Source organism: Antrostomus carolinensis, unplaced genomic scaffold, assembly GCF_000700745.2.
Source record: "Antrostomus carolinensis isolate BGI_N321 unplaced genomic scaffold, ASM70074v2 scaffold11818, whole genome shotgun sequence".
In the NCBI taxonomy this organism is placed as follows: Eukaryota; Metazoa; Chordata; class Aves; order Caprimulgiformes; family Caprimulgidae; genus Antrostomus; species Antrostomus carolinensis.
The window spans coordinates 1-18,472 of record NW_010335027.1 but is presented as its reverse complement, the minus strand read 5'-3'; the positions used below and the strand labels follow the sequence as shown (position 1 = coordinate 18,472).

Here is an 18,472-nt window from a genome sequence, read left to right as displayed (position 1 = left end):
TGCTGTGACCTCTTGGGAAGGGAGGCATTCAACATGGTTGAGGCTACACAATAATCCTCAGCGACACTGCATAAATAAAAAAAAGGAAGCATCTGGCAATGTTATCATGAACAACCCAATCAGCACAGCACAGAGCAAAGGAGAGGAAAAGGGAAAGATGGAAAATATTAGACTAAAAATAAACCAAGTGATACTGGCATAGCAGGGAAACTGCACAGTCTGTAAGTGAAACTGTAAATGGAAAAGAGACAAACGCTCTTATGCAATAGCACAGAGCTGACTGCCAGACCTCAGGAGGTGCTGCCATCTATACTGAGCTGAACATGGCACGCACAGAAAGCACTGCTAGAGAGTGGCACTGAAGCTGCAAAGGAGAGGAAGAGATTGTAAGTGCCATAGCAACTATGCTGAAGTAAAAAGACGACTCTAAAATCTACATTCTTTAAAGCATTCCTGTTGAGGGCAATAAAATCTACAATTCATAAATGCAGTCATTCATTTCACATGAATATCCATGTAAGGGCTGCAGGACTAAACACTTCAACTCAGCTGTTCAGTGCTCAGAACTGCTTTCTATAAAAAGTTTAAACCTGTATCACAGCCATTAAAACCTACCCACGCTCTAGGCACTGGCTTATGCCTTCACTAGACTGGAGTTCACAGCAAATCTTCTTCCCCACACACTGAGAGACCAGAAGACAGTAACTAGCTACATCAAAAGAACATTTGCAAAGTTGCAAAGTCAAGAAAAGCCAGAACTGAGGTGGCCGATGGGACTGTCACAGGCTTCATCATGTGTGCACTGAAATGCCACTTCCAATGGCATGATCCCAGATGACAGGGCTTTTTTATTGGGCAGCATTCTGTAAGGGGCTACTCAGTATTTTTTCCACCTATGTATGCCTGAGCCCTCATCAATTTCACCCTGTTCAAATGCTGATCTGAAGGCAAATAATCTGTCTCCTTTCTTTTTCTTAAGATTCAGCAACTGTCTTCCTTTTTTTAAAAAAAAAAATACCACTGTGAAGCAAGGGTTTGTAATTTCTAGAATGGCAAGAGACAGAGCGAGGCCAAGACCAAAAGTATGATCCTACACAAGGCCCAGAAAATCCTCTTTTCCAGGAGATCCAGGATTGCATGCACATCAGTGTAAGCAGCCCTGGTGCAACAGGGAGTGTTCCTGCACTGTCACTGCTTAGAGTCGAGGTACCCAGATCCCTGGAAGACCAGGGAGGCTCAACCTCTCCTCAGTGCTTCAGCTCTCTGGGCTCCAGTAAGGTTTGGAGTACTTCAAGGGCTACAACGTGGCCAAGCACAAACTGATTATCATGGGAACAACAAAAGGCATAAGAATATGGTCTTGGGGTCAAGGATGCACAAGAGTTTTCCAGCCAAACACTTCTTCCCCCTCAATGGTAAAACTTAGTCTCTGCCTCTATTCTCAGAAATGTCTGGACTGTTTTAACTGAAATTTCCCCACAAAAAATACACTTACTACAGCCTGAGTGGGTCACGTTTGGCAGATAGAACTGAAAAAAAAGTGAAAGAGGATTAGATTACATTAAAAGGCAGCAATAGGAGGCTCTACTTACCACTGTTCATCTACAGGCTCAGAACAGCATTCCAAAATCTACACTTACAGCCAAGCATACAGTCACATCAAGATAGAAAGGAAAAGGATGAAGGCAAAGGTGTTTTAGCAGGATTTGTGACTTTGTAAACAAAGCAGTAACTGCAGCCTAGCTTCATCTCCCTCTATAGAAGTGAAATTTGCTGTTTCTAAAGAGAGATTTATTCTTGCACTTTGTGGCAGAAGCAATTTGCACAGGCAAACTTCAATCGATAGAGAGTCAAAGGTCTGACCACAAGCCCCAAAGCTGAATGTTTAAGGCTGAAGACCTGTAAATTGTCTGAAAGAAAGCATTTGGGTGAAATTATTACAAAAAAATATAATACATGTTGGATGAAAAAAAATAGGAAGATCTCAGTTCATACCAAAGCATATGAAATATGTTTGCTCCCTGGCTGGTACCAGTTACAGCTGCCACCCAAATAAAAGGAAAAACCACAACCCTTCCTTAGAAAGAGACTGAAGAGGCACCTCCACAGTCACTATCTCCACAGTCACTGATTCAAAATCCAATGAAGGTAGGAGGCATCATGATTAATATGCTCTGAATCAGATCCATGGTGGAGAAACAAAAGCTTACAAGCCATCCAAAAGCTCCAGAAGGCAAAACAAACACCCTTACTCATTAGCCACAATTAGCACTGTTAACTCTCCATGCAGCAAACAGCACAAAACCCAATCAAAGACCGCGTCCCACTCCACCTTCAGACAGGAAGGATATCATAGCCGAAGCGAATGACATCATTCAGTTTTAGGGTGATGTACTTCTGGTCAGGAATCCTCACGTCATTGACGAACGTCTGCAAGTAAGAACACAGGAATGGTTTTTGACTGAGGGTATCAAGGTGATGCATCTCAGACAGATGGGGCTCCTGGAGGGCACCCATGCCCATCTGCCAACGGCACTGCCCACATTCAGGGTGCACTACCACAAAGTCAGCCAGGTGAGGAGCTACGCTCCCTAGAAAAATCAACACGGGCAAGTAGCTCCCATGGGCAGGTTAGAGCACCCAATTATGTTTCAAAGCAAAGTGCTCTGAAGGGACCTCTACAGAGATTTACCTTTCCATCAACTGCCAATGAAATTTTAGTCCCCAACTTGAGCACATAAATGAGGTGCCTGAAGTTAGGAACTTCAGATGCTCTCAGTTCTCCTCCACCCTTCACAACCAGCAAGAGCAGCAAACGGTGCAGTAAAAGCTACAGCAACTTATACTCTAATTACTGAGCTGGGAATCAGCTTTCCACTGGATGTCAAACAAGACTGGTGTCAGCCCCAAGGCCATATAATTTAACAAGCAAAGCCTATCACAGAGGAAGGGGGAAATGAAAATGCAGAGGAAAACAAGCACTTGCAGTGGCATCACCATGATGTCTGAAGCCACGTTGTCCAAGACACCATATATCAGCACAACACGCCTCTCACGAAAAAGACTAGCCTGCTCATTAATCCTCTGCTCCAGGCAGCTAATCGAGGCCCAAAGAAACTAAGTTAACCCTACAAAGGTGCAAGAAATGTACTTCATAGCTGTGAACAAATGTCTCGGATATCTGCTTTCTGAGGGGACCCCCTAAGGAACAATTCTCGCAGGACAACAGAGGAACAAAACAAGTACTCACGGACATCTTCACAAATGTACTTTTATAATAACCCAGGCTAAATAAAAAATAAATCAGGAACTTGGCTGAAGAAGCACCAGCATGCTGAGGGGGATTAGGCACTCAGGGCAGTCACAGACACCACGAGTTACTCTGCCTCTCAGGGTGGGATTCACCTGGCCTCACAGACCAGGAACCTGCTGCTGGGTCTTTGTAGGCTCAATTCAAATGCAGCTATGCTCTGGTGAATCAAAATTATGCTAGAAAATGAATTTACATGCTTTCACCACTGAGTCACAGTCTTCTTCTGCCTTCTCACCTCAGTCAAGCCAAATATGCATGACAAGAACAAGTATTAACCATAAGGGAAAAATAAATGCTAGAGCAGGAAACTAGAACCTCAGTCAACAATAGCCCCCAGCTTCCTGGCAATTTACAGAAGAGCTGGTGAAGAGGCTTGTAATTTCAGAATAAAAGCAGTGAAGCTGGTTAAAAGGCATGGAATTTCTATTTGCATTAAATTTTTTAGTATTTAGAAATCCCACAACAGTCAGATCTGGAACAGGAATAATTACTTGCTGAATTTTCTGCAAAACGAAAGTCTGCAAGAAAACCCATTTTGATGTTGTTACCTATTCATCCATGGGTACTTCAAATAATATAAAGAAACTGCTTATTGCCAATAGAAATGTTATCTTCAAAACCAAAAGACCCTTATTAAAGACTGCAGAATCAGCTGAACATTGTAATAAAAACAATACAAAACATTTCAACAATTAATATGAACCATATTATCCAGCAAAGCCATATAATGCATTGCTGACAAGCCATAAAGTAAATACAAAATAAAAGCAAATTCTGAAAATGGAATTAAAATCCAGGTCCTCAAAAGCGATTTCTTTTAGGGAAAACGAGTTTTCATTAAAATTTTCAAATAATTCATGCAAAATAAATTTAGTTTGGTCACAAGTCTTCTCCAACAGAAGTATGTTTGAGCAGCTGCAGAAGACGGGCACTGCTATAACTCCTTTTACTCCACTGCCACTCTGAGCACAAGTCTATTATTAAAATGTTGTCAATTCATATGCTTTAGCATGTGAAGATAGGAGAGAATTAGGAGTACAAGCCTTCCCTCCCTTGTCACCATGAGTTAAATACCACAGGTCTTGAACCAGAGAACCAGCTAGAGCCCAGACCAGTTACTGGGAATACTCTCATTTCAGCAGAGCTCTGAAATGCCTTCAGCTATTATGCTGAGAAGGATTAACACTCATTCTTGCTCTTTCCAGATGCCAGAAGACGCAGAACAGTTGAGGTCTGCTTTAGTCACTGTTTTTGTACAAGTTTCTGGGTTCCTCTTGTGGTTTTTGGTTGTGAATTGTGGAGGGCTTCTGTTTCTAAGCCCAGAACAATGACTGTACTAACACCCCTACTGGGAAGACAATTATGTGAACCAGAGGAATAGCTCTGCTGGTATAAACAGCTGAAAAAGAGGCATGCTATGACATTGGACAGTTCTAGCTACAATGGTGTACTTAAAAAAAAAATCACAGAATTTGGGTGGGCAGAGAAAGCTCTCAAGGAGCTATTAGATTTAATAGTTTTTTAATTTTTAGCTTTAATTTAAATTCTAGGATGTTTCCCAAGTTGAAGGGAGGTTAGTAAACAGCCTAACACCGCTGCGTGAACTGGGACCAGAGCAAGGGTTAAGATACAGGCAGGCTCAGCCCCTCGTTCTGGGCTCACATTGTCCCTCCATCGTCACACAAACTAGGCTCAAGGCAGGCAAAACAGCAATTTTTATTTAAAAAAAAAAAAAAAAAAAAAGGTGGTTTTAAATAGTTTCTCCCCAAAGAAATTAAATGTCTCATCATCCCATAAATCACTCCATGTGCTGACAACTGAATTGACAAAAGGTCACCCTGCTCATGCTGAACAGCTGCTCCAGAATCTTCACCAGTTTAATGTTAACATCCTCGAAATGAGACTGAATTATTTCCTCCTCTTTTGCAAGAGGCTCTATGATTTTGTGAGCCCTGAAGCATTCTGCAAGGACACCAGAAGAAAAGGAAAAAGAAATACAGTAACCACCAAAGCTTTCCTCTTCTAAGATGAGATACTACATGACCTCCATCTCAGGCCTTGCAAATAATTATGTATGTTTAGCTTAACTCCTGCCAACAGCTGCAGTGACCCAAAAGGGTCTAACAGTAGAATCAAGTGCACAAGTGCTTGCAGACTCAGCATGTGGCGTGATGGCCTCCATCAGCCAGGAGGTTTGCTACTTACGCCGTTTAAGCTCCCAAGATCCTTCACCCAGTGCTCATCTTTCTCCTTGTCGTAGTTGATTACAGCGTGCTGCTTATCGACACTGCGGGACTGGCAAAGAAAACACAATGAATGAGAGACTGGTCAGGCATAAGAGCCACTGTTAATTAAATCAACATTTAGACATTAAACTAATGGATATGGGGTAGGGGGAGAGAGGGGAAAAGCAGGAAGGATTAAATATTATTTACTACTATAAATAACCAAAGGATAAACAGTAAATGTTTCCATGGTTGTTTAAACAGTTCACTGAAGACAATACACTATTTGCATGGAGAGGGGGAAAAAAAAAATAAAAATCACTGAAGGCTGTCAAGACTATGCCATAATTTCAATAAATTATATCAATACACACTGAAAACAAAACCAGTCAAACTGAAAGCCTGGAGGCAGAATCTCAGCCAGTGAAAACTAGAAGAGCTCCATTTTTCACCAGCTGAAGTCAGTGGCCTCATCACTAGGGACATTCTTATTTGTGATTATTTCTTCCTATTTTTCAAAGAGAAAAAAATAATTTTCTTAAGTTACAAACCAAACTTATTCACAACAATGTATGCTGTTCCCAGGATTATGTCCCAGAGATGATTTAAATTCTAGGATGTTTTCCAAGTTGGAGGGAGGTTAGTAAACTTGGGATGAGAAAGAAAGCAACTGTAGGAAAATTCAATTTAAAGCTAGGTTTGAGAACACTGAACTGGACCGTGATTTGGTACCACTGGCTTTGCCACAACACACAAGTACCAAATGCACCTTATCTTCAACACATGGTATAACACTTCAGCATGAACAGTGTCAGACTTCTGAGGAAGAAGTGTTAGAACAAAATCTCTGAGTAATTTTTAAATATGGCATGTTACTGCTATAAAGACACCAGACTGTCTGCATTTAGAGCTACTGCCTCTCCTAACTTGGAATCCTTGCTGCAGTCGACCTCAACCGGTCACTGGAACTGGTCATTCCATCAGCACAAGCACACAACACGGAGACCTCCCTGGTATCTGAGGCCAGGGCAGGGTCAGGCGTGCTACCAGCGCAGGGAGACAAGTCAGGCTCTAAGTCAGATAATCTTCCTCGGCCTGGGCACCGACCAACAAGTTCTCAGTGAAAAGTCTCTTCCTTTTCCCAAGTATAAACATGCTGGTTTCCACAGAACTGCTCTCAACAAGACATTATCTACTTCCTTGCAGGCATGCAGAGGCAAAGATTGTTTCAGGGGAATTCCTTGGTGAAAACATAGAGGACTTTTCTGGACATACTGCTACCATTTGCAGGAATTTCTTCTGCCTCTGGCAATGTCAAGTACATTGATAATATCCCAAGAGCTGATAAATGGCAGCTCCTCCCCCTGCAGAGCATGTCAGCCCAGGAGACTTGTCCTCCAGAATAACCCTGAAGTACCAATATGAAGCAAGCACACCCCTGGCCAGAAAGACCGCCATTCCACCTTGTGATGTCCCTCACACCACTCACAACATGCCACCACAAACAGAGGCAGTGAGGAGGGGCAGGTGACTCCGAGCCTCCAACTGCCTCACTAACACAGGTATCTGTGTGCTGCTGAGTTTATAAAGTGTCAGCTCATGTGAGCTGAAAAACAAGGCAGCACTCAATGCTCTGTTGCCCAGTTGATGCTGCTCAGACAGCAACTGAGAGAACCAACCCAAAGAAACAACCAACTATTGGTGGGACAGGCAGAGACAACATGGTCAGCGCATCTCACTTGTATCTCCTGCTATACTGAGACCTAAACACGGGACGTGACACACAGCAACACCCTCCCAGGAGGGGCAGACACAAACCTCTCATCCCCACGCAATCCCCACACCTACTGTCCAACACCACCTCAAACAGGCAGGTTGTAAACATTTGCAATGTGAAGCTGCTGCTTCTTTCCATTACTGTTCACAGTAGATGCAACCCCTCAGTTCCATTTGCCATTGCCCAAGGAGCTGCAGCAGGTGTGTGCAGCGTAAGGTAAGGATGGTCCAGGGATGCTGCCCACCCAGGGCCCATCCCCACAACCACTGGGCAGTGTGGGCACTGCACCCCAGCTGGGGTTCCTACAGGGCTCACTGCACCTCACCTATGAAGTAGAGGGGGAAGATCATTCCCACTCACAGCATGGATAGAAGAAATCCCTCATCCATGGCATTTGTGTAACTACTTTTCATCCAACTGGACTCAAAACCAGTGGGGCACAGAGGTCCTGCCTGCACAGCACAGATGCAACGTCTTCCCTAGTCCCGTTGCTACCCAAAAATCATGGACATCACTGTTCCCAAGTGTTTTCTTCAGCTTTTTACAGCATGCCACAGACACTCACTTAAAGATTACCAGAGTTTAAAGGCAAGAACAACCCCTCCAGCCCCTTCCGAGGGAAGAAAGGCTTCTACTCCAAAAAGCTAATCCAGACAAAAAAAATAAGGTAGATTTTATCTGGTACCAGGTCACAGGTCATTTAAAAAAGGGTTTATTTCTGGGAACAGCTGTCTCCCAAAAAGTCAGTTTGCCCTGGATCTGACCCTGATGTAAGTCAGCACAGCCTTTGGGCTGCTATATTTTACAACAGCTGACTACAGCCACTCAGGTGTCCCAAACCAGACAAGGGTCATCCCAGGGGAGCAGAGATGCATTCCAGCAGTATGATATTCTCCTACATAAAAGCAGGAAGAGGTCACCAAAGGAACCAACTTATGCCAAAACTTCCTATCTTCCAAAGAAGCTTCTCTTTAAAGAACACATCAGGAACAGGGCAAACTGTTAACACAGATCACACTTCTGTGAAATTCCATGGTTTTGTGGAGAAGAGGGGAAATCTGTTAAGTTTTGTTTATGTGAAACCAGCAAACATCACAGGAACTGACAGCAGGAGCTCCTAAGGGCCCATCACCAAGGAAACTCAACTTAAAATAACTAAAATCACACCTTACTTTTTTTGTTGCTGACTTGCCAAAGGTCACTCTTACTTGAGAACCGAGGTGTGGTTTATTTCAACATCAGTCACATTCAGCACAAACCACTCTCGCGTGCAGTGACAGCAGCAACCCAGGCTGAGGGTGCTTTTGTTCTCCGAGAGGAGCAGACTGCCTCAGTCCCACGTCCAAAGAAAAGACTAACCAGTTTCCAGACTGTTAACAGCCAAAACCCCGAGAATAATCCTGCAGAAGTCACTCCAGCCCAGCAGAGCAGTGCTTCCCAATGGCTCTAAACTGGAAGAGGGTAGGTTTAGATTAGATATTAGGAAGAAATTCTTCACTGTGAGGGTGGTCAGACACTGGAACAGGTTGCCCAGAGAAGCTGTGGATGCCCCCTCCCTGGAGGTGTTCAAGGCCAGGTTGGATGAGGCTTTGAGCAACCTGCTCTGGTGGAAGGTGTCCCTGCTGATGGCAGGGGGGTTGGAACTGGACGATCTTTAAGGTCCCTTCCAAACCAAACCATTCTATGATTCCCAATGCATGACCCACTGAATCACAGAAAGTGATTTAAGAGGCCTGAGTAAACACACATTACACATCAGGCCTCGGTGCAGAGCTCGTCTGCAACTCCACTGGAAAGATTTTAGGCATCTATAAATCAAAAAGCTGCCATTAAATTGACTGAATCACAAATATAAGAGGACCCCCTAGCTTAAATGCACACTTGCACCAAATACTGAGCCTTGCTCATGATCAATCACAACCTCCACAACAAAAGGCGAGACCAATTCATCTGTCCGGAAGGGATACAAGGGTCCAAGTGGAACCTTGGAAAAAGTGGGAAAAAAGCATTAATTTCCAATAAAGTGTTAAAAAACCTGACGTGCCTATACACAGGTGTCAAAAGCAGAAGATAACCAGTACACCCTCGCAGTTAATCTGTTTCACCAGAAAAGCACTTGCAGTGGGATGAGCAGCACTCATCAGCTATGGCAAAGATCCGTGAGATTCTACCTGGACCCAAACAGCAAAACCAGAGCTGGAGCATCTCAGATGAAATCGAAAAGGGGAAAAGAACACAGCGAAGGGAGGGCTCTTGCTATGCACTACTGATCTGCAGGCAAGAAATAAGTATGCACTCCTAGAGGGTGGGAATGAAGGAAGAACACAGCGTTCTCACCATGTCCCGACACTGGACCTGTTACGAAATGAAAACAACTCTTGGGAAAACACAACGTGTGTGTTTCCGATTAACAACATTTACACTTCTCTGAAGTGAAAACATGGACACTGATTTGTTACTACACTAAGCTCATCCAAGGCTCGCATTTCCTGACATTCAAATCACCTCCTAATAAAGGCTGTCCTGCTTCTCCATCATACTATCTACAATGCATCATGTTTTAAATACCTAGTAGAAAAAAAATGCACCTGTAGCATATAGCTGAAGACCCAGGTATCTTCTAGCTCTTCTTTCTTCCAAGGTCATATTAAGCAGACAGTCCAAATCACAGATAGGAATGGCACCTCTGGGTCTGCCAGTCCCATACTGGTACCAACATCTTCCATCATCAGTCTCCAATCAGACATGCAGCCAGGCAGCTCATTTGGGATTCTCAAATCCGCAAAAGCCCCTTCTTAACATGGGAGCAGCAGAAGCAGCTTCAGAAGCACACAGGAGTCTCCACAGAGGTACACATCACGCTGGCTACGGGTGCTGCAGACACCCTACAGCTCTGTGTTTGGTGAAGGGTCTGATACACAGAACAGGGCACTCGGGATGGAACCACGAGCTGCACAGACGCCAAGCAAAACCCACGAGGAAACAAGACCTGCTTGGAAGGCAGGAGAAGAAATAAGCCAGACAGCCTGCGTCTCCCCACAGGGCTGGGGAGCAGACACAGCTCAGCTGGCTACGTAGATACAGATGCTGCTTTTTCCCCAGGAGAATTACCATGGGCAAAAACCTACTGCTCAGGGTTGAGATCTGGACCTCAGCCCTGCCAGCACCGTGAGGCATCGTGGTATTGGAGATAAAATAGACAAACGAGAGCAGTTTCCCTGTTCCTCACTGCAGTCTGTTGTGCACGTCTGGCACAGGATAACTGCAGCATTCTGGTGGCAGCATGCAATAAACATTTGCTCAAATACTTTCCATAGTGAACAGGTTACATTGCCAGTGCAGTACTCTGCACAAGTGTCCCAGTAAGGAAATACAAATCTCTCCCAGTGTTCCACTTTAGAAGGGAGACAGGCAAAGCCAACTTAAAAAAAAAAATAAATAAATAAATTAAAAATCCCTTGCATTCTGGCCTGAAATATGATTTTTGCTCCTCAAAAGTAAAACTCCAGATAACATTTAATGATAGACATGAACACTGGGTCTCCCTCTTTCACCACGATGCATTTCAGAGTTGTACATAATGTCCACTTCAGTACTTTTCCAGAATATTAGTGAATGCTCAATCCTGCCCCAGGCTGGTTGCAAGTGAGACACCCCCACAAGATGCAGCCTAATCGCTCCCAGGGGCATCTGCTGCCCGTTTTAAAACGACTCTGCCTAAGCAGACAAATGTCTCTTCAGCAAGTGCAGCCACCTCATTCTGAAGCTGGACTCACATTACAGCTCCCACGCTGCAAAGGCTCCTGCCTTCAGCTTTGCTGCAGTCGAGATCATGGGCTTAGTGGATCTGTGACAGGACCAGGGCCTGAGTATTCATGCAAAAAATAAGGCACTGAACAAAAGAGAGAAATCCCCCATGAAAATGAAACTATAATCCCCACAGCTTGGCAAAGGGATTTGGAGGCTGGCATTGTTCCCATAACAACTTAACCCGTTATTTTAGGGTAGAATGAGTTTCTGCTTGCTGGTTCCCTTTGCCCAAAGTGGGGCACTGGTTGAAGTGACCCAGGGTCAGATCCTGACTGCAGGCAAGGAACGTGCTGCCCACAGATGCACTTGGCTGTCCCTTCATTTTACATAGGCACCCAGGAGACACAGAAAAGCATCATCTTTGGTGGGACAGAAGCCTGAATTTCTGTAAGGCAGCCGAGCTGCATGTTAGTGCCTGGATCAGGATCTCAGACATGGAAGGGGTCACCTTTTTTCCTGCATGCTCTGGAGAGGGACAAACCCTCCCTCCACAGGTCAGGCTTCCAGCACCTTGCCAGGCGCATGCAGCCCTCTCACCCCTAATAACCACCTGCCTGCAGTGCCACCATCACCTCTCTCCCTACCCTGCCGCCAGCAATGAACTCCCCTCCCAGGTTTGCTGTTCCTGCCATGCCTCCAGCCTCCTCAACCCACATTTCATCAGACATCCTAATCTTCCCGTCAACTGCACATTAACAGTAAACAATGGGAGAGGCAAGAGCCAAAAAAACCACTCTAGGCCTGGAAATACGGGATGTTCACATAAACCTTCCTCCTACAGCTGCTGCCCAGGCACCCGGAAACACTACCCGTCAAAAAGCAGAGCCTTCCCAAGGCTAGATTCTCTCCCTTCTGCCTGTAAGACACCTACTTCCCTTGTGACACCTAATGAATGACTGTCTCGAGATCACTGCAATTCCCAAAGCCCTGGGACTAACTTAGGTGGTGGTTTACACCCTCTGGATAACTGCAGGAAAACAGCACGAGTAGGGCACTGCCCTGTCCTGACTACAGCTTCTCACTGCAGTCCCGCGCTTCCATGGGGAAGGAGGTCAGGATGCAAAGGCAGCAGAGATCCCTCATGGCTTCTACTGAGACCTACTAAATGAATTCACCTAGAAGTACCAGGAAAAAGATAAGCTACCAAGTTCACACCACCTGCTTCCTCCCAGCATAATGCTGTAGACAAACTACACCACACCTATTCACACTTGTTTATGGATACATTACACAGGAGAGACATTGTAATATCAAGTACAGCGCAGGGAAGGTAGGATAAGTCAGGTCAATGAAACCTTAATTTGACCAGATGTCACATACACACAGAGTTCACCATCACACTGTATTATTTGTAAGGGCACCGTGCACCCTGCCTACCAAACACAGAGCAGATCCCGAGGGGAACAAATATCTGGTAATGATACAATAACAGATTGCATCTTCATGCCTAGGTGCACAGGGGTAGAAGCAGGATTACACAGGCAATCCTCACACTGGTATGTTGTAACCCCTCCACAGCTATAAACACTTTACTTAGCAGCCATAAGAATGTTCCTTCAGTGCCTAGAACACTTGTAATTCCTCAGCTTTTTACCAAAACAAGCTAAAAAGAGGAAAATGCCTATTCAAGCAGTATCAAGTAACCATTTATCTGATTCACCGGCAGAACAAACTGGTGTGTTCAGCTCACAAGCCCCTAGCACTTGAACTGACTAATTGATACCATAAGCAGCATGCAATGTCCTATATGGATCAGTGACAGATGCTTGGCTAGGAGCTTTCACAGCTCTCTGCTGACACCAGAATAAAATCGAGCCTTGAGTCCCTCTCAGGCCCAAGGGAGATGCTGCTCAGCAGTCACATCCTGCAACGCCCGCTTTCCCCACACTGAACAGCTCCTGCCCTATATGCACCACCCTCCACTTTCCCAAGTCCTGCTGCTCCTCCTCTCACTCTGCACACATGACAGACTCCGTGTTGTGCCTCCCTGCTCAGCCAAATCTTAATCTCCTGGTGAGGCTTTATAGAGTAGAAATTCAAGGACTAAACGCAAAAATCCAGCCTCTGGCTTCCTTGAAAGACAAGTCAAGAGGCTGAGCAAGTACTCTGGAAGTATCATTATACTCTTGGCTTGTTCTTGCACTTTCCTCGACAGCTGCTTTGACCACTGCCTGAGTCAGGACACCAGGCCAGATGCACCTTGATCTAATCTCACACAATTGCTCTTACATCTAAACCACAGCCTTGTGCGTCCCTGCACTTAGTTCCTCTTTGCCCAATCCCTGACAGTTCTGTTCTCTGATCCATCCCCTCACCAACCTCACCCCCAGATGAAACATGACCTAAGACAATAGTAACAAGCAAATCCCTGCTGACAACATGCAAATTCCAATGTTTTTTCAAAGGTTTGGAACTTGGTCAAACACATTTAGATTATTGAGGAGAGGAGGAAATAAAAAAAGAACAAACAACCACCTCTGACCTAGACATTGACTCTTGAAAAGTGTCACCCCCCAAGCTCTACAATGCCACAACTTCAAATAACAGGTTAAATATACTTTTAAATAGTTTACATTAAGAAAACAGCATTTTTCTCAGAGTTGCTCACAGAGCTGATTGTGTCCAGAACACACTGCCTAAAACAGACACCTGGAAAATGAACCCCCCACCCCAAACAGTTACAAAGTTTAGTAGCGTTATAAGCAATTGAAAAATGGTGTCTCCTTATAGGAAGTGTCAAACCGTCTTTAAAGACACACAAGACAAAGGTGTAAAACAGAAAGCATCATGCCACCTGCACCTACTCCTGCTGTAACTCACACTCACGTGTACCACTGCAGCCAGCGTAGGACAACAGCATCCCCAAATCACTGCTCTAAAGAGAGGGAAATACTCAAGGGAGCACTGGTTAAACATTTTGCTTTCCCAAATTTTCAAAAAAACATTTCTCTTTCAAACAAAACCAGGGAAATCATGACCCTGCTTTCCCTTCTGTTAAATATTTACATTTAGCAAAAATGCAAAAGAGGCTTTGTTTAGGGGCAGAGGGGAAGGTTTTAACCATTAAGTGAAAATTACGAGTTTGCAAAACATTTGTCTCCTGAGTAAATACCCATCACATTAAGCAAATGATCAAAGCTGATAAAAATGGAAACTATGTTTCCTAAGAAAAATGTTGCAGAGGGGAGGATTACTTTGTCCAAGATGGTCCAAAAACCCTCTTATTTTTGGTAAAAAAAAAAAAGAAAAAAAAAAAGGTAAATCTTTTCAGATAACTACTTCCTACCACCACCGAGCTTCTCAGAAAAAAACAGGCTAATGCAAGTTAGTGAATGTATAGACTCCCATACATCTGCTGATTGTTGACTGTTACTTGAAGTGAGCCCATGAGACTGTTGAAGAAATCAAGCACTTCTTAAGGGCTCAGTTCTGCTGTTTCCTTAGACTCTGTGTAACAACACTGTGCATGCCAAGCTACGCTACGTGGCGTTTTCACCCATGCATTAACATTCAAACCCAACGTAAATCTCGCATTTACTTGCACTAAAAGCTTTACAGCGCTGCAAAAACATTTAAAGTATTTCTAGTCCTCTTAGTAGGTATAGAAGATTTCAAGGTAGATTATGTTTCCCCACTAGCAAATCTACTTAAGTTTAAGCTTAAAGACTCCGTTTTTCTTCACTTCTTTGTTAACCAGAAAGCAAATCTAGTGCCTCTATGAAATAAGTAAACACAGGCAAAACTAAAGCTTGATTGTTTGGTGGCAAAGCCATCATTTTTTTACTGTTTAGGGATCTGATACCTTAAGACAATATGTTCCAATAAAATATCAAAAGACAAGACACTCCTAAAACAGTAAAATAAGAAAGGCAAAACTGCAAAGTCTCCAGGACAAGGGTTATCTCTGTGTCATATGTTTGCACACCATCTAACACACACAGTCCCAAGAGGGAACCATAAACCCTATCACGATGAAATCACCAAGCAGGAACAGTCTTAGGGACAAAAAAACACTGACCAGGTCATCCAGTTAATTCCCCAGACACTGCCAGTCTACTTCCAGTTGCACACTTTAAGGGATTAAATACCAGTATCTTTAAATATGTAAGCAAAATAACTGTGCAGTGAATATACAGTTTCAGGCTTAGCACCACAGAAATACTGCAGGTGCAAACACTGTCTCAGAGCTCTGTCCATCTGCTCTGATAGCTGCCCTGCTCCTTAAGCTTTTCCCAAGACAAATGATTGTGCCAGTCTGCACAACGATTTTGTGACATGGACAGTCACAGCAGGAAAAAAGTCTATTTTTAGATCTTATCCTCCATCTGCTCACACACAACTTTTCTTGAATATCAAGTCTCTGTTCACCATCTCTCTTCCACACTGAGTCTTACTACAGTCATCTCCTTTGGAGCCCAAGATAGCTCTGGAAAATATCTTTATAAGCAAATGGCTAGGAAAATATTGTACTGTGCTGTTCAAAATAAGTCCTTACATGTGATCCTAGAAAAAGTTTTTATTACTGGAGGTAGCAAACTAGTATGTTTATAAAGAGTGACATGCAACTCATCCCATGAACATAAGCAGCTGACTTTTACAGAGAATCCAGAGCCCTCATTCTGATTAAATAATAAAAACCTCCTTTAATACCACCACCACCACCTATGAGCCCCCAAATACAGCCGCTTCACTCTCACAGATACTGCTGGCTCCTCCAGTAATCCCAACTCACTTACCTCATAGAAAAGAGCACGGCAAACGTAGAGCATCACAAGGTTGCTAGTCCACATGCAACACTGACAAGCCAGCTCAGACTTGCCATGAAGCATTAAATGCCCTGTGGCACGGTGTGGCTCACAATCCATGCCGTCCAGTTAACCCCATAAGTAACCAGAGAAGCAAGCAATGCATTTTAAGCATGACTGATATTTAGGTACTTTTATTTTAGGGTGCACAACTTGAGACATGTGATTCTCAGAGTGGTGAACCTTGACGGTAAAAAAAAATCTCAATTACCTTCAAAAAGTATTAAGATGGGCACCCTAAGACTCAGGCCATTTTTGGAAATCAAAGACACTGCATCTGTGTTCTCCCTTCAAGTCAGGAGAGACTACATTTTTAACATCCCACCTTTACATGCCTCACCAGTCAGACACATAGAAACACAAAGGAAAAAAGATAATATGATTCATGGGAAAACCCAAACAAACGATCTGCTGTTTGACAGGAGAGTGCTTCAGATTCTGCCACTGCAGCACAGCCATGCCATTCACTGCCAGCTAGCAGAGCAGTACAAACACTGCAATCCCTCTTTCTGTGGACACTAACATTTTATTACAGATAGATAACACTTTGCCTTCCCAGTACACCTTGTACAAGAACTTCTACCCCTCTAAACAGACCTCCCTCTAACATAACGTACAAAACCCCTGCAGTAACTACAAACACAGTCTGCCTGGTAGAACATCAGCAAAGCATTTAGGACATAACCACACGGGATGGAGTCCCTGTTGTGCAGCTTCCTAATTTTGCCACCAACAGGCACATTTGCCATCTCTGTAAAGGGGCAAAAAGAGAGACAGGCAGGTGCAATAAAATATTTTTTGGCATTTAAGTACTCATGGCGTGGGTCTAGAAGAAGCACTAATTTAATTTTGAGCTTCTACAAATTCCTGAGCTAAAGTGCTCCTGTCAAAAGCTCTTTGCAAGATTCCAGCTCCATTTGTTTGGAGTGACATCTATTACTTACACTGTCAAACATCAGAGCACAGTCAACAGTTCAGACACGTTGGATAAGGTCCAGCAGAGAGACACACTGGTTTGGGAAGCACTAACAGAAGCTGCAAATTTGCCTGAGTAACACAATTACTTTGGGAAGAGGTCACCAACTTACTCACTCCACCAAAACAGCTAGAGTTTCTCTGCTAAACATCAGTATTTCCTACCACGATAAAAACCCTAAGTGAGACATACAAGCATTGACAATTCAATCAAAGCTAAAGGGAAAAATAGCCAAACAAAAAACCCTGCCCCAAATCAAATCACACGTACTAGTAAACAGTGTTTGACAATTCAATCAAAGCTAAAGGGAAAAATCAAATCACACATACTAGTAAACAGTGCATGTATTAAAAGCTACAAAAACCAGCAGCATAATCACAGATCAGGACACAATGGTACGTCTTTGCTTACTGCTTCTAGTAGCATCAAGACAGTTAAAATATTTGATTAGTCTCTTACCACTAGAGCTCCTATCTGTCTGATGATATGTCAATTTGAAAGAAACCTCACTTTCACTTTCACAAATATATGAAGTCTTCATGGCAATCGCAGGCTCAACATAAAAAAGGATGTTCCTTTTCAAAGGTGTCATCTGATGAAAACATGCAACACCTCTAGAGATCCCCAGCACTATATTCTGGGGATACTTACATCTACTGCATCTTCAGAAGAAATTAAAAAAATTAAAAAAAAGAAGGCACATTACCTGGAGCATCAGTTCACAGTCATCTCTGCCAACAAATATCATCTCCCGAGGGAGGCGATGGCGAATGCCAGTGCTGCTCACCAAGAACCACGAAGTCACGCTCATTTTGGCGCTTGGCACTTAACCTTTATACATCCTTTAAATATAAAAAAGCCATGACACAGTGTTATTAATGAAGTGTAGAAGTACACCAGTGTATAGCTGCAGTTCCCAAATTTCCCTGTGCCATGGGACTCAGCGCTGCCTTTTGCACTTTGTGTTCATGTCTTAATGTCTCGTGGCAACAAGCAGTTGTGAAGTGTGTGCCAGGATCTGCTGCCCATGTGCCATGTGTAGGATCTCTGCAGCCCTGGAAATATTCCCATAGCAAAGTAAAACTAAGAGTCTGAAGAAAGGATTGTTTAAAAAAACCAAAGCATGCAGCTGAATCCAACCAATGAAGTGATGAAATATGGTGAGGGGAAAAAATAAACAAACAAAAAAACCCCCACATCTTTCCAGAACATTTCCTCATCACTGTCACTGCACAAATCACAGCTTGAGTTTCCCCCATCATCAAAGATCCGGACCAGCACACCAGTAATGTGACATAACCTGGTTCCTATAACCTTTCATAGGACACTCCCAGGAGCGGTTACACCGGCACTGGGAGGAGAACAGCCTCCCTATTGCTCATCCCACTTCCACACTGATATAAGAGCCCACAAATCTCCCTTCCTGCCTCCCTCCCTCCCTGCATGAGCTGGCCCAACAACCCCCCCACGCTGCTCCCCCAGGCCAGGGAACCCCGGCTGTGTTCCCTCGGTAAGGTGTCGGGGTACATCCCCGCAACAGGCAGCAGCGCGGGAAGCCCTAACCTG

The 18,472-nt window shown here is 43.9% G+C and overlaps 1 protein-coding gene across 1 annotated transcript in view; it reads right to left on the bottom strand.

Moving 5' to 3' along the window:
* The window catches only part of CEP170B (centrosomal protein 170B), a 54,737-nt gene extending 37,020 nt beyond the window's left edge, over nucleotides 1-17,717 (bottom strand). Inside the window, 3 exon segments of the mRNA XM_029086592.1 lie at nucleotides 2,352-2,430; nucleotides 5,519-5,608; nucleotides 17,613-17,717. Coding sequence (XP_028942425.1) covers nucleotides 2,352-2,430; nucleotides 5,519-5,608; nucleotides 17,613-17,717 — 274 coding nt within the window.
* Between the last annotated feature and the right edge of the window lie 755 nt (nucleotides 17,718-18,472).